Source organism: Danio rerio, chromosome 19 (genome assembly GCF_049306965.1).
Source record: "Danio rerio strain Tuebingen ecotype United States chromosome 19, GRCz12tu, whole genome shotgun sequence".
Lineage (NCBI taxonomy): Eukaryota > Metazoa > Chordata > Actinopteri > Cypriniformes > Danionidae > Danio > Danio rerio.
In genome coordinates this window covers 20992890-21009987 of record NC_133194.1, presented here as the reverse complement: position 1 = coordinate 21009987, position 17098 = coordinate 20992890, and the positions used below count along the sequence as shown (strand labels likewise).

Sequence of the window (17098 nt, the reverse complement as noted above, 5' to 3'; positions counted from 1 at the left end):
TCTCTCTCATTTCCTGATTTCGACGAGCCTGAACTTCCACTAACTTTTAGTAACCATAACTACTGAAAGGGCTAAACAAATAAAACGTTATTGTTTGCAGTTTGTACATTTTAACGTTTTTAGTTTTAATTAAAATATTCCTTTTCAAGTGGTTCTTATTTAAAGGGAAAGTATGGATTTTACAACATGCATTCTGACACCTAGTGGTAAAACTGGAACACTGACATTGTAATTATTGTATATGAAAACCCTATTACTACCAACCTAATAAAATCTAATAAAATAAATAAAATAAAGAATTGTGTTCATTTTAAATATTAACAATTGAAATTTATAAAAACTGAATATTAGGCTACATGCTTTTAAAATTATTTTTGAATTTTAATTTCTTAATTTCATTTTCTTAACTTGAATATTGAACATCTGAAATTTAAGACAACTAAATTTTGTAACTTATTTATGAAAATAGATAAAAATATGTGTTTTTTAATCAACATATAGTATAAGTTAAAATTAAACTATGTTTTTTTAAAATGTATTTTAATAGACGCCTATGGTCGCAGACTCAAGTTAACATCACAATATTTCGAGATTATTATTTTATAGGTACAACAATGCAAACTTCTCACCGAAATAAGCCATTTTATATATAGTAAAATAGTTTTTCTTAGAGAATCACAAATCTTCAGTGTGGGAACCGGATCTGGAAATCCTCAAAAATGCTTTAATTTTGATATATTTTAATCTAAAGTTTTGAAAAGTGATTAGATTTCAAATAAAGTGCTAGCAACTGATTGAAAATGTGAGTATTTTGCTTTCAAACTTTCTCTTTTCAAATTGTTACCTACTAAAAAGTGCATAAAAACTGAAACTCTGCTGGTGCATATGCCTGTTGTGTGATCTGCTTGGCAGCATTATCACCGCTCATTTTAAAGCAGGAGGGGAAAAATGCTTGGACATTGTTGCTTCACAATCTCTGGCTTGAAGATGAAAGCTATAAATATAGTTATTAAACCAGCCTCAGTTCTCTAAGTGTACTGATGTAATCACGCAGACAGGTCTTCTAGCTTTAGGTATGGGAAAGCTGCTCAAGTGGCTTACCCTGTACAACTGCAGTGCTTATGTGAGAAAATCTCTCTTCAATTTCTTTTCAAAATCCTGATTGTCCCAAACTTTTTTTGGGGTGCCCAAAAATTGTCCTGGAAGACTGGTTTCCTGCAGGGCCCGAGGCCTTGAGTTAAAAACCATTATAAACATAGAAACATTTGTGTTTAGGCAAGTTTGAGCTAAACTCTGCAGGACATTGGCCCTCCATTACTTATTTTGGGCACCTTTGGTTTAATGTGTCAGAGCAGAATGAGAGTCGGCATGTGTCGATGCACGCATCCATGTCCAATAATTTTGCAAGCATGCTCTGGAATTAACTCGGTGAAAGTTCTGAGCAAGTATTGCAGTTAAAATTATCATTTCAAACAGATTAAATGCCTAGCAGATTAATCTGTTTATCATTCGATCATTCAATTTTCCTATTTAGTTTGGAAAATGAATAATAAAAAAATGTAACATATATATATATTATTCAATAGACACCAAATACAAAACTCATCTGTTAACTTGTTTTTAACTCAAAATGGAAAAAAAACAATAAAACAAAAAAAATAAAAAATGTGTATTTATAAGGTTTTTTTTCAGTTGTTAAAAAAAAGATTTCAGCTTCAATTAACTTTACAATTGGATATCCACGTGTAGGCTAAAAATGGTTAAAAAAAGGACAAATTGTTGATGTGCATCTCACTGGTTCATCTGTGAATAAGACAGCAAGTCTTTGGGGTATTATCAAGAGCCATGCCATCCAGGGTAATGTCAGCATACCACCAAGAACGCAAGTAGAACCACTCAAGTAGAAGCTTTGTGAGAGGGATGCCTGGGTGCTAAATCGTATTTTATCCAAAAAACATAAAACCACATCTGTCTAACTCACTGCAAAATTAAATGTGTAGCTCAACTCTCCTTTTTTCACAAAAACTGTTTGCAGTGAGCTTCACAGGGTCAATATACATGGCTGGGCTGCTATAGTTAATCCTTTGGTCACTCATGCAAATGCCAGTCGTTGGTTTCAATGGTGTCAGCAGTAATAAAATCTTGGGCTGTGGACAATATGATGCAAAAAACAGAAATGTGCACACATCTAGAAAATCTTGAAGGCAGGTGCTCGATCAAAAAACAAACATTAGTTGCAAAAGATCCAAAGAAAATCGGCACACTGCCACTTTAGTTCTCAAAAAATCTTTAATGTCAATCAGAGCTAAAGTGGCAACACTTTTGAGAGCTAAAGTGGCAGTGTGGCATCTTTGGATCTTTTGCAACTACTGTGGACAATATGAACCATGTATTGTTCTCTGATGAGTCCACCATCACTGTCTTTCCCGCATCTGGGAAAGTTAGGGTGTGGAGAAACCCCAAAGAAGCATATCACCCAGACTGTTGCATACCCAGAGTGAAGCATGAGGTGGATCAGTGATGGTTTGGCTTGTAATATCATGGCATTCCCTATACCCAATAATTGTGCTAGATGTGTGTGCCACTGCCAAGGACTATCAAACTATTCTGGAGGACCATGTGAACCTATTGGTTCAAACATTGTATCCTGGAGGTGGTGCTGTGTGTAGGGATGATAATGCACCAATACTAACAGCAAGACTGAAGACAGAATGGACATGAAAGTGAAGTTGAACATCTCCCATAGCAACCAGATCTAAATATTATTGAGCCACTTTGGGGTGTTTTAGAGGAGTGACTCACATTTTCATAGAGGAGTACACATTTTCCTCCACCAGCATCATGCAGTGACCTGGCCACAATGGCTCAAAATCCCTTTGTTTAGTGTGCAGGACTTGTATCTGTATCTCTTAAGATGAGTTGATGCTGTATTGGCTGCAAAAGGAGGCCCTACTACAGCATTCCAATTAATTATTGTGTTTTAAAACTAGGCATTTCAGTTTCATTGTCTAACTTATGTAGATCAGGTATTACAAAATGAGTATGACTGATAATGTTTGTGATAAATATTCCGCAAATAATGTTTTAGGTTTCGATTTTTTTTGAAAGCTTAAGTGGAGTGCAAGTGGTGTGGCATCTACATTGACAGATATGATTTACACTGAAAGATACTTAAATGGTAGTTAAATACAAAAAAAAAAAAAAAAAAAAATGCAGCCTTTTGGGCCTCCTGGTTTTATAAACAATTCAATAAAGAAATCTGAAGGGCTAATTTGGAGCTCAACGCCTGCTGACTTTTAAAAGTGATAAGCCTTAATTTAAGATTCAGAGGAGTGGAAATGCAGAATATGTTCTACATCCTTTAAAACCAATCTAAAATTATTTACGCACTACAGTTATCAGCATAGTTGATGTGATGGCGCAGTGGGTAGCACGTTCGCCTCACAGCAAGAAGGTTGCTGGTTTGAGCCTCAGCTGGGTCAGTTGACATTTCTGTGTGGAGTTTGCATGTTCTCCCCGTGTTCGCGTGGGCTTTCCCCAGGGGCTTCCGTTTCCCCCACAAGTCCAAAGACATGTGGTACAGGTGAATTGGGTATGCTAAAACTGACTGTAGTGTATGAATCTGTGTGCGTGAATGAGTGTGTATTGGAGTTTCCCAGTGATGGGTTGCAGCTGGAAGAGCATCCGCTGTGTAAAACATATGCTGGATAAGTTGGCGGTTCATTCTGCTGTGGTGATCCCAGATTAATAAAGGGACTAGGTTGAAAATGAATGAATGAATGTTTTCAGCATAGCAGTTTTCCAGAATTAGCCCTCTACAATGTCTCTATTTGTATTTGTATTGACTATTTATATTTGTAGAAGTTAAGAAATGCCTCTGCACTGCACCGGCAAGATATTGCCAAGGGAGATCTATTGGCCAGTGACTTTCAGCATGGCTTGCCTGCTTTACAGATCAAGTCTCAGGTTATAAGTCTGTCAATCTTTAAGTATTTGTTCTAAAACAAAAAATCTCAGCACCAACACACACCTTTCACAATCATGTGTGTGTGATCTGGCAGATAACGTAGTAAAGGCACTGTGCAGAGGTTATTGATGCAGAAAATAAGTACTCAATTCTTAACATTTATTTGTTTTTGTGTGTCTGCAGGTGTGCAGAGGTCCACCGAATAACCAGTTTGTACATATGGACTACATTCTACTCAGAGCTGGACCAATGCTCCTCTCGACTGATAGACTTGTATGGTAAGAAGGTTTCAAGAACAGGCAAGACAGCAAATGCACTACTTTATGATCTGCAGGTATGTCTAGCACTAACTCTATCATCATCATCATCATCACAGCAGTGATCACATTTTTTAAGACTCTTCGGAGTATTGTTGCACAAACCTGCATCAGGAAGCTGACTGAAAATTTAAAAAGCTGCATTTGATCAAGTTTAATATTGTTAATTAAAATATTTTATCAGCGAGGCAGTGGCACAGTAGGTAGTACTGTCGCCTCACAGCAAAATGGTCGCTGGTTCGATCCTTGGCTCAGTTGGAGTTTCTGTGTGGAGTTTGCATGTTCTCCTTGCGTTCGCGTGGGTTTCCTCCGGGTGCTCCGGTTTCCCCCACAGCCCAAGACATGCGGTACAGGTGAATTGGGTAGGCTAAATTGTCCGTAGTATATAAGTGTGTGTGTGAATGTGTGTGTGGATGTTTTTGTGTGTGGATGTTTTCCAGAGATGGGTTGTGGCTGGAAGGGCATCCACTGCAAAAAATATGCTGGATAAGTTGGCGGTTCATTCTGCTGTGGCGACCTCTGATTAATAAAGGGACTAAGCCAACAAGAAAATGAATGAATGAATGAAAATATTTTATAACTAGAGTTACAGAAACATATTTTTGTTTGATTAGTTTCCTGTGTTACCATTAGAGAACAAGTTTCAAAATATGTTTGCATTAATTATTACTTTTGATTTGTTTCTCTAGGAAGCACATGATGTCACCACGAGACCTCCGGTGTAATTACATAAGGATGATCTGGAGTACTTCAAGACCTTTTTATGTAAGCCCTTCTTTAATCAAATAAGATAAACATTATGCAAACCTGATAGTGTTTTATTTGTTCCTCTTAATTAATGCAAAGAACAAGAACTAAAGGGGACACATTCACAGCACTGTATGGATTTCTTATGTAAGAATAGAAGTCATCCATAAACTGTTGTAACCTTTCAGTACTTTAGCTTTTACTGAATTTGAATGTTAAGTGAATGTTACATTTAAAAAGATTGATATTGATAGAAAGACAGACTACTTACATCTCTGTACCATACTTGCCTAACCTTATACATTACTATACTTGACCATAGTCATGTAAAAGAGCATAAAGTATGACTTGTGAAAATGGCAGTGTTTAAAAGAGTGCTATAATATCACACTTTTTAAAAGTACCATTACTTGCCTAAAAATGTAGTGCAAGTATAGAGTAAAAGTATTTGTTGTAAATATTACTTAAAATATGAGTAAAATTTAGCCCTTTCAAAAGTCATCAAGCGTAGTGAGTATTAAGCTATAAAAGGTTGATGCTTTTACTTGTAATTTGTGAATGTGAGTAAATGTAACATTCTGTTGTGCATTTAGTTATTGCCCAGCAGGCACACAATATAATAGTATAATAATTACAGATTATAGATCATTTTTTTCCACTTTTTTCATATGAAATGAGTATTAAAATCAATTGTCTTTTATGCCAAAAATCATTTAAATGTTAAGTAAAGAGCATGTTCCATGAAGATATTTTGTAAACTTCCTACTGTAAATGTATCAACCTCATTTTTGATTAGTAACATGCATTTCTAAGAACTTCAATTAAATCTCCAATTTAAATGAGATTTCTTATTTAGATTTAGATCGTATTTAGATTTTTTTGAACCCCCAGGTTCCATATTTTCAAATAGTTGTATCTTTGCCAAATATTTTCTTAACAAACCATACATCAATTGATATTTGTTTACCTCTCCGATTAAGTATTAAAAAGACTGACACATACAACCTGTTTTTGAGGTTCAGGGTGAAAATTTTAAAGCAGAAGCATTTAGGGTGATGTGTCTGTGTTTTTATTACGAATTATTCTGATAATTGTTAGTGCCTGTGAAAATGCAAGGTGTCTTAAAAGATAATAAATAAAGATAACTATATTTATTACTAGAGGCTACTTTTATAAATGTTTTAAATTATATATAAGTTGTGTAAAATAAACGATATTAGATTAAATTAAACTTAGTATCACTAAATGAAATTAAGTTTTAAAATATTAAAAAATTTGAGTAAAAATGTACTAATAGAATATGAGTCAAGATAACTTAAAACTTATTAGTCCCGTTTTAAAGTAAAGTGTAATTAAAAATGTTGTTACATGTAATTTAATGTTATTAGGTGATCGGCTAACAGTACTGTCTTTGTAATAATTGGAAAGCAAATGACATTTGTCTCCTCCCTTTTTTGCGGATCTGAAAGATCCATTCAATCCATCACACAAAAACTGTAATGCAATCCAAATCATGAGCTCGGTGATCCGTTACATCACTAATAAAGAAATACAGTAATACAAAACAATAAATACACTTTAAAGTCCATTCAAGTTTATTCAGTCTTTAGATTTATTCAGCTCAGATATTCCACCTCATTCCAAATATTTTATTAAAAATGCATGATAAAAAAAATTAAAATAAGAGAAAAGAAAAAATACATTTTACATTGTGTGTAAATATCATCACTGCATCACACGTAAAGATTTATTTATAAGACAAGTAAACTAAGACCGATAAAAATTAAATTACTAGAACTGATGGTATAAATTCATCCTAAAAGACATCTTTACTGATTTAGGTAACGTAACAATGAGATTCTATAACATGTAACTGCTCCAGATGGAGGCCAGCAGGGCAGTGCTGAAAGCTGCAGTCGTGGATAGTTGAACAGCACTTGCTCCATTGCACAGATCTGTGATGCAGCAAGTTTTGGTGATTGAGTATCCCGCGCCCAGGATGGTTCCAACAGTGTTGTTGCAATTAGATGTGCAGCCACTTGAAGACAGACTCAGGAATCCAGTCACATTGAACACTGTGAAACACAATACATCAGGATTTTCTTATTGCATGTTGGCTGTGTAATATTGGCTTGGTTTGGTTGTACCTGTGCTTCTCAGAATTGTTGCAAATATATTGGCATGTGTTAAAAGTATTTAAAATAGTCCTTAACTATAAATGTTTGTTTGATCTACAGTTCATGGTCTCACAAGGAAACATAACTATTTTACTCTTTGTCAGTTTAGTGGCTAGTTCATACACATTTAGTAAGAATGAAAATGCAAGATTTTTAAAAGCAGGTATGCCACCAAACCCCACCCCTAAACCCAACCGTCATTAGGGGATGAGCAAATCATAGCAAAATGTACACATTCATATGAGCTACTAAATCAAAAAGTTATGAATTGGTGTGAGATAGTGTTGGTTTGTGTGAGGTTTATGTTTTGAGTTTACATAACCCTTCATCCAATTATAAAAAAAACTGTATTAAATTAAGTTCTTTGAAACATTTGTGTGTGTGTGTGTGTGTGTGTGTGTGTGTGTGTGTGTGTGTGTATGTGTGTGTGCGTGTGTGTGTGTGTGTGTGTGTGTGTGTGTGTATACTTTCTCACCTGCTGAAGCAGTGTAGCAATTGATCTCAGAGGAAGCGCACGCGACTTGGGAACTATACAAGCATTTGCCTAGGATCCCCACTTTACATGAATTACACGTTAGTGCTTCAGCTGGAAAAACAGAAAGAAAACATAAAATTATGAGCAATCTAACAATTCAATTTCAAATAACAACGAGTTGGTATAAAAACACATTTAGTTTAATAGTGGGACAAACTGAGCTTACACTATGCTATTCTTGAGTAATCTTGTATAGACATTTGAAATACTTTTCATGAAAGATGTTCACATTGTGAATAAATTTTTTTAATTGAATTAAAAAAAAAATGTTAAAGAATGTTTTGTTTCTACAACAATCATAACAATATAATTATCAATATGTCTCGTTTTGCTGTTCTTTCCAAAATCTAAATGCAACTGGACCCTTGTGAACTTTTAGCACAAGCAAAAGAATTAGTGCAGTTGCTGATGCTTCAGCAATGCAGACTTCAAGTCTTGTACTTTCATTTGAATGAATTTAATGATTTTTACTGTCATTTTTGTCCTACTTTTCTTAAAACAGGTAATGTTTTTTTAAATAGATCAAAAGCTATATTGAAATCAAAACCAAGGTTAACCTATCTGTTAAACTTACAGTAATTTTCCTTACATTTTTGTTTAAGTTGTTTATTAATCATGATGGATCAAAGCTTTTCCATGCCCACGTCTAATTAAAAAAAAAAAAGAAAAAAGACCCAAGACTTTTCATAATGACCTATTTCTCTGTGGACTTACCTAGAGTGAAGAAACCAATCACAGTAATGACTCCAAGCAGAATTCTGTTCATCATGTTGATTATGTAAACCAGAGAGCAGTCCTCAAATGATTCTTGTAAGATGAACAGGTCCTTGTACCGCAGCAGACTAGATGGCTTTTTTCTTTTTTTGGAATTTGTCCAAATATATGGTCAGGCACAAGAGGGTGGGGTTTTTTGTTAGAAAGGAGAGCAATGAATATGCGCAAGTTTAAAGAAGCATCTGAATGTGAAGAATGAGCAAAGCATTCTGGTTTGGGGAGTTGGGAGATACCAAACTATTGACACCATATACACTCAAAAGCACACACAATATTTTCTTAGGATGATACATTAGAAATAGAAAGACCATGTAAGCACATAAATAGACAGTAAACAATGGACAGCTGGTTAAAACAAAATCTTCCAAATTTTGAATCAAACAAACTGGCATATTATTGTTTCACTTAGTTGCTGAAATTCCTTTTGTCTTGTAGAGGAGAATGGTCAAACCAGTGCCTAAAATGTGCCACACCCTGTATCTGCCATGCATAAACCACAAACTAAAGACCACTTATTAAATACCTATATATCTCACATTAACTAATAAATCTTCAACATATGAGCGAGTTTGAACAAAAACCAGAATGCCGGCTAAATTCATCATGGTACCAAAGTTAGCAAGTGTATATTGTTAACAATGTATTTAGTTTTTTTCAATTAGTTTTATTTAAATTTTTGTCAGTGTATGTAATACAATATTGTCGCACTTATCTAAACCACTGCGTGGAACAGTTTATCAAAACTAACAATGTAACATATGTCATGCTGGGGCAAGTGGAGTCAGTGACTCATGATATTGATGTAACAAATACCTAATTGTTGAGTAATCAGTCTGAAGCAAATATGCAGTACACAAAAGCTTATTTGCACAGTTTTTAAAAATGTAACATGGGAAAAACATTACAAAAACAAACTGGAAAGTATTGCATGGTTTTGCCTTAATAAAGGAATTAATTTTAAAGCATAATAATTAGATAAGCTTATTTATTATTTACCAAATGTAGGAAAACATCTCATTGAATACTCACCCCACACTTATTTCTGCTCTCTCAAACTTCACTCTTGATAAATGTGTACATTAAATTTTATTTAAATAATATCTGAGAAATCATAGGCAGAAATTTAAGTTATAGAATATGTTGGATTAATCAAGCTAACAGCATAAAGTTTAAGGTTTATAAAAAAAAATAAGCTGAATCTTTGATGAGTCAAAAAATTATTAGAAGTATTAGAAGAATCCCTGTTGGTCAATTTACAAACACTATATATATATAGACAATTGAAGTCAGAATTATTAGCCCCCCCTTTGAATTTTCTTTCTTTTAAAATATTTTCTAAATGATGTTTAACAGATTCAGGAAATTTTCACAGTATGTCTGATAATATGTTTTTCTTCTGGAGAAAGTCTTATTTGTTTTATTTCAGCTTAAATAAAAGCAGTTTTTAATTTTTTATAATAATTATAATTTTTATATTTTAAGGACAAAATTATTAGCCCCTTTAAGTTAATTTGTTTATCGATAGTCTACAGAACAAACCCTCGTTATACAATGACTTACCTAATTACCCTAACCTGCCTAGTTAACCTAATTAACCTAAGCCTTTAAATATCACTTTAAGCTGTATAGAAGTGTCTTGAAAAATATCTAGTGAAATATTATTTACTGTCATCATGGCAAAGATAAAATAAATCAGTTACTAGAGATGAGTTATTAAAACTATTATGTTCAGAAATGTGTTGAAAAAATCTGCTCTCTGTTAAACAGAAATTGGGGAAAATAATTCTGACTTCAACTATATATATATATATATATATATATATATATATATATATATATATACTACAACGAAGCTAAGAAACAGCACTCACATAAATTACAAATGCTAAATATTTTGTTTATTTTAAAACCAGTTTATTGCTCTCATATTGAAATGGCAGCACACATTATAATGGCAACTTAAACAGATAATTTGTTAAAACAGGGCAAAGACCTTATCATTGCTTTGCAGACAGTTGTAAACATAAGCCTTCATTCCTCTTGATGTAGTTTACACAGATTTATGCCAGTGAAGGATAAAAAATTATTTAAAGTTGAAAAAAAAGCTATACACCTAAAATACCATGCATGAAATCCCCAATACTTAAACTAAACGATTTCCTAAACACAATGCATGCATTAATAACTTGGTCCAGAATAGAAGACCATGAACTATTGTTAAAGTATGGTTTTTATTCGGATTAAAAAAAAAAAAATAGACAACAACATTTCACCAGTGATAAAAAATTAATTTAACAAGGATTTTATGTCCATATTCAGAATGTTACTCGATGCTGATTATTATATGAAAACCTGCCTATATTGGTAAATTGATTGTATGTTTTGCCATATTTTTACAATTGAAAACATTAATTTAGGATTGACTGCTATTCAAGTTCCAGTGTGTGACCCATCTAAAATATTCATTGTATAAATGTCTTATATTGCCTTCTTTAAAGCCGTATTAAAGCAACAGGGAAGTGGTTATATTATTATGCATGATTTCCTCTGTATATATGGAAGTTGAAATGATCCTCCTCAAATAAGGAATTTGGCCATGAGCACAGTAGTGATGCAAGTGAAAGCCATGTTGACAGCAGAGATGTGAATGTGACCCGAGTTACACAGGTCAGTAGCACAACATGTCTTGGTCATCTGATATATCTGAGTGCTTGAGTTGGCTGGGAAAGTCGTCGATTCTGTTTTGTTGCATTTGGAGAGTTCTAGACATCCTTTCGTCTTTACATCCACAAGACCACCTGAAATTTAAATGTGTGGAAACACTGATTACAAAGCAAATCTTGTAATATTTGTAACAGGCAAATGCTGGATATTGAAAAATGTAAAGCAAAATAATACAGCTTTGAACGATGAATAGTAAATTAAACTACTATGTTGAATAACTGTTTTCATTTTAGATAAAAATGTGTGCGTGCACTTCCTTTAATATTTTTATGAAATCAATGAGACACTCAAATCAGTGCTATATCGTCAGTATATTTTTTGCATGTTCTGCCTAACAACATTTGGTTTATATTTGCTATATTATAAGCATTTTTTCCTCATAAAAATCTTGTAAAATGTGGGTGTTACAGCTTCTGAAAAGCATAAACTTACCTGCTTTCCCTAATCCACTGAAGCACAGTTGGCCAGCATCACATGTCTTTTTGGTTGTAAAGCAAACATCCCAAAAACCCAATTTACACTCATAACACTGCAGACCATGACCTGACAAAAAAAGATTTAATGAAAAAAACTGTTAGTGACTGTTGTAAGGATTACCTATGTAAGAAATCAAATAATTTAGTTAAACGTTTTGAAGGTAATAATGAACTTTTTTTAAATCTCTTGTTTTAGTGGGAAGGCAGTAACTCTAACTGTTCAACATTTCTCAACACATCTTTCTCCACTCATTGTTAACTCTAGACCTGATGTTCAGTGTACGAGTCATCTGAAGCACTTGAAACATTCACGTAACAAGAAAAAACACTGAGAAACAACTATACAGCCCTGCTCTACAGGTCTGGCTTCTTTTGTAAAATAAACACTTTTTGCTAAATGATGTCATTCACAGGAGTGACAAAGAACTGTGCATAAACTTAGCCCATCAACTGAGTAAGAGTGAGAAAATACTAAGACAATTTTTGTTTTTGAGTGAGATTACACTTTCAAAGTTTACACTTTTTAATACAAAACATTCGACAAAAACATGCTGAGTTTTGTATGCTGAGTTTTGTGGTTTTTGTAGAGGGCTCCCCAAAACCTTTTATCCAGTAGAGAATGTATATTCTTTCCTCGAAAATTAGCTTCATTTTTAAATGCACCCGTCACAATTATTTATTTATTTTTTTTCAAAAAGATTTTTACATTTAAAAAAAATCTAGTATGGTTTAAAAACGTCTCAATGAGAAAGAGTTTGGGTATTACTGAACTGTGTGGGGAATTTTGTCCCCCTAGTAAATGCTTCACACAGAAACTAAATACAACATAGAAAAAACTGTACACAAAATGGTTTCGGTCACACCCTGAGGTGGAAGTTAAAGCCTTTTAGGGATAAATGACAAAAGCAGTCAACCCCTCCTTTCTACCACACCCACTCCTAAGTCCATCAACCCACCTACCAGTTTTCCTATGTTTATCTTGATATCTAAATGAGGCCATATTATACATTTATACACAATAGTGTACAGAATTGTAGATGAATCCCTAAATTAATATTAACATTCATTTATTGACTATTAAAGGGACTAAGCCGAAGGAAAATTAATGAATTAATTTATTCAATGAATTTATGAATCACAATTCCGAATACCTAAACTAGTAAAAGGGACCTTACCACTAAAAGAGTTAAACATGTTTCATAAGACCTAAACAAGTATAAACATAACTTTGTGATAGTTCAGATAATTACTAAGTTCTTCCCTCTTTCCTGGGAGTCTCTTTTCTTAAATCCCTCTTAAACCTGTTTTTCAGGCACAGGACCGTTTTAGGAGCTGCAAATAGGATGGGTGGAGGTAACAGAGAATATGGCTTTGACACATCAAGCTGTTTAAAGCTCTTTGAAATAAATAGTTCCATATTAGTCACTAAGGAAATGTTGTCTCCAAGATTTTGAGTTAAAATGGAAAATAAAAGTCATGGAAAATTGTTGTTGATGAGCTATAAAGCTGCTTCAAGTGTTTTTTTTTCCACAATGATTCACAGTTTTGTAGTGGCGTTCATTACCAATACCACCTAATTGCATTTAGCAGTATGGATGACTAAAGGTAAACAATTACAACAACGTGGTTGTACAAATTTATCTTTGGATCTTCTGAAGAATTCCTTTTTACAAAACCAATAATGGTATTTCTCACTATATCTCACATACTGTATATCATCTAAAACTGATAAAATGTTTAATTCTGAATATTTTAGCAATTCTTTTAGCAATTGATGAACTAATAAATTGACACTGGACAACCATATTTCATGGAAATAACAGTATAACACTTAAAATAAAGACGAATGGATTAAAAATCACATTTCCACTTTGATAGCATGCACTAAAATATGTGGAAGAGCTGTAGATAACACAGGAATGCTTTTTGAATGTGCTGCAGACAGATTTCAAGCAAGTCACCACTTGCTAAAGCCTGAAGCTGAAAATAATCAAACAAATCAGGCAGTACATTTATGATCAGTTTTCCACTAATGAAATTTGTGTTGGAAAAGTGAGCCCAAATTTCTCATTATTTACTCAAAAGATTATGAAAATGTGTATATTTTTAAGGCTTCTTCATGATTGTGGTATTGAGAAGGCAAGCATTTTAGCCTTAATCTATCGTTTACAGACCTGCATGTGACCTGCATGTTTAATTAATTAATTGAAAAACGATGTAAAATAACAATTACATGACACAATTTTTTCTCAAGTGCATAATGCGTTCTCTAACCCTTGAATGGGCACTCTAAGATTTTTTTAAAAAACAATTTCTGTATGATTGTTTTCCTGACACCACTCTATCAACTTTTCAGATTTTTGTTTTAATGATAACAGAACAGTTACAATGCCTGTTCAATTAATGTAGCAAACGTTTTATTAAGAGTACTGGCTTTGCCTGTTATCCCTTAGAAGCCAACAAAACTTAATAAGCTACAAAATAAAAAAGTGCTGCTTATTTGTTGTACTTGTTTTTATTGCAGTATTTATTTACACACTGTCTGTCTTACTTGCACAAAAAACCATACTGCTGGCAGTTAGCTAACTTTAATTAATGTTAACTTTAGTTAATGTTAACTTTAGTTAACTTTAATTAATGCCTGGTTACAGTAGTCAAAAGGACAAGCAACGCCTTTCTTTCACAACTGAAGTATTTTGTAAGTTGGTAAGATGTATGGAAGAGGACACTTTGGATACAACGAACCCAGGTTTGAATTCACCTTTTGAATTCACCTTTTGAATTCACCTTTTGAATTTTTGTTTTAATGATAACCCAACAGGTACATTTACATTTACATTTACATAGTCATTTAGCCGACGCTTTTATCCAAAGCGACTTACAAATGAGGACAAGGAAGCAATTTACACAACTTTAAGAGCAACAATGAATAAGTGCTGTAGGCGAGTTTCAGGTGTGTAAAGTCTAAGAAGGAAAGCATTAGTAAATTATTATTATTATTATTTTTTTGTAGTTAGTGGAGGAGTCAGAGAGGGAGTTGCGTATTAGTATGGAAAGTGGAAACTAAATAGCTGAATAGTTGGTAGTAACAATGCCTGTTCATTTAACGTAGCAAACATTTTATGAAGAGTACTGTCTTTGCCTGTCATCCCCTAGAGGCCAATGAAACGTAATAAGCTAGAAAATAAAAAAGGTTCTGCTTATTTGTTGTACTTGTTTTTAATGCAGTACCTATTTACACATAATATGTGTCTTGTATGCACAAATAACCCATACTGCTGGTAGAGCCTATTTGCTGACTCTAATTAATGCCTGGTTACAGTAGTCAAAAGGACAAGCAACGCCCTTCTTTCACAACTGAAGTATTCTGTAGGTTGGTAAGATGTATGGAAGAGGACATTTTGGATAAAACAAACCCAGGTTTGAATTCACCTTTTGAATTTTTGTTTTAATGATAACCCAACAAGTATTTACAATGCTTGTTCAATTAATATATCAAACATTTTATTAAGAGTACTGGCTTTGCCTGCCATCCCCTAGAGGCCAATGAAACGTAATAAGCTACAAAATAAAAAAAGGTTCTGGTTATTTGTTGTACTTGTTTTTAATGCAGTATCTATTTACACACTGTGTGTCTTACTTGCACAAATAACCCATACTGCTGGTAGAGCTTATTGGCTGACTCTAATTAATGCCTGGTTACAGTTGTAAAAATGACAAGCAACGCCCTTCTTTCACAACTGATGTATTCTGGTGTATTCTGTAAGATGTTTGTAAGATGTTTTCTGTACATCACAACTGATGTATTCTGTAAGATGTTTAGAAGAGGACATTTTGGATACATTGAACCCAGGTTTAAATTCAACTTTTGAATTCACATTTATTTATTTATTTTTAATAATAAACCAACAGGTAGTTTCAATGCCTGTTCAATTAATGTAGCAAACATTTTATTAAGAGTACTGGCTTTGCCTGTTATCCCTTAGAGGCCAACAAAACTTAATAAGCTACAATATTAAAAAGGTTCTGCTTATTTGTTGTACTTGTTTTTTAATGCAGTATCTATTTACACAGTGTGTGTGTGTGTGTGTGTGTGTGTGTGTGTGTGTGTGTGTGTGTGTGTGTGTGTGTGTGTGCATGTGTGTGTGTCTTACTTTCACAAATTACCCATACTGCTGGCAAAGCCTATTGACTGACTCTAATTAATGCCTGGTTATTGACAAGCAATGCCCTTCTTTCACAACTGAAGTATTCTGTAGGTTGGTAAGATGTTTGGAAGAGGACATTTTGGATCCAACAAACCTAGGTTTGAATTGAATTTTTGTTTTAATGATAACCCAACAGGTAGTTACAATGCCTGTTCAATTAATGTGGCAAACATTTTATTAAGAGTACTGGCTTTGCCTGTTACTCCTTAGAGGCCAATGAAACATAATAACTAATAAGCTACAAAATAAAAAAAAGGATCTGCTTAATTGTTGTACTTGTTTTAATGCAGTATTTACATACTGTGTGTCTTTAATTGCACAAATAACCCATACTGCTAGCAGAGCCTATTGGCTGACTCTAATTAATGCCTGGTTACAGTGGTTAAAATGACAAGCAACGCCCTTCTTTCACAACTGAAGTATTCTGTAGGTTGGTAAGATGTCTGGAAGAGGACATTTTGGATACAGTAAACCTGCATAAATTCACCTTTTTGCTGAAACCATTCTTCAGTTTTTTCTTCAGGAGATTGAAAATGAAATTACTTTAAACAATTTAAACATTAAAAAATATTAAACATTCAAATAAAACACCTAATAAGTATTTAATGAAAAAGCTTTAAAAATGGATAGTTCCTGTCCATGATTCTGGAGAAGCCTTTTCACATTTACAGGTTGCTTAATAGTGGAAGGCGTCATATCTGGGTAAACTTAAAGTGCAGTGAATGGGAGAGTAGAGCACATTTTTTTTACTCTATTTGCTTAATAATAAAAGAAAATCTTGACGAAGGTGTTATCAGGACTTTCAGAGAAAAAAAATTGTGTGCGACTGATGACGGCAGCCAGAGGATAGAATAATGTCAAATTTACTCTCCCCGTAGATGCTGCATAAGAACCACCTTGCATAAGCGATACATTTTTTTTTTTTTGTAATTTGACCTATAAAGATATTATACATTCATAAAAGCATATAAATGTTCATACAATTTTTTTTACAAATCAAAATATTAAAATTTTTCAAAGTTTTAAGATTATGATGAACGTTAAATACGTCATAACAGTGTTGTGAAAAGGGTATTTTGTTTGATCTGCATTTTTAGCTGTTGTAAATGTATCCACAAAAAGAAACCTGTGACCTGTATTGATTGCTTTATCTAATTTGGTAAAACCTTACTT

At 33.4% G+C, this 17098-nt stretch overlaps 1 protein-coding gene and 1 long non-coding RNA gene across 4 annotated transcripts in view; one reads left to right on the top strand and one right to left on the bottom strand.

The window, feature by feature from the left end:
- Positions 1–14012, top strand: part of LOC141379059 (uncharacterized) — a 40759-nt gene extending 26747 nt beyond the window's left edge. For 2 of the 3 annotated variants that reach the window (XR_012395011.1, XR_012395013.1), the window contains 2 exons: positions 4151–4245; positions 4974–6706. This is a non-coding gene — a long non-coding RNA (uncharacterized lncRNA). Of the gene's footprint in view, positions 1–4150; positions 4246–4973; positions 6707–13029 lie in introns of those variants that run through there. The other variant, XR_012395012.1, reaches the window with a different exon arrangement.
- Positions 6606–8615, bottom strand: lye (lymphocyte antigen-6, epidermis). Its single transcript, NM_001386338.1, has 3 exons — positions 8458–8615; positions 7684–7794; positions 6606–7106 (listed from the first exon to the last, which is right to left on the bottom strand). Exons 1-3 carry the CDS (start codon positions 8510–8512, stop codon positions 6892–6894), a joined length of 381 nt encoding a protein of 126 aa, NP_001373267.1. The 5' UTR covers positions 8513–8615; the 3' UTR covers positions 6606–6891.
- Positions 14013–17098: the final 3086 nt, after the last annotated feature.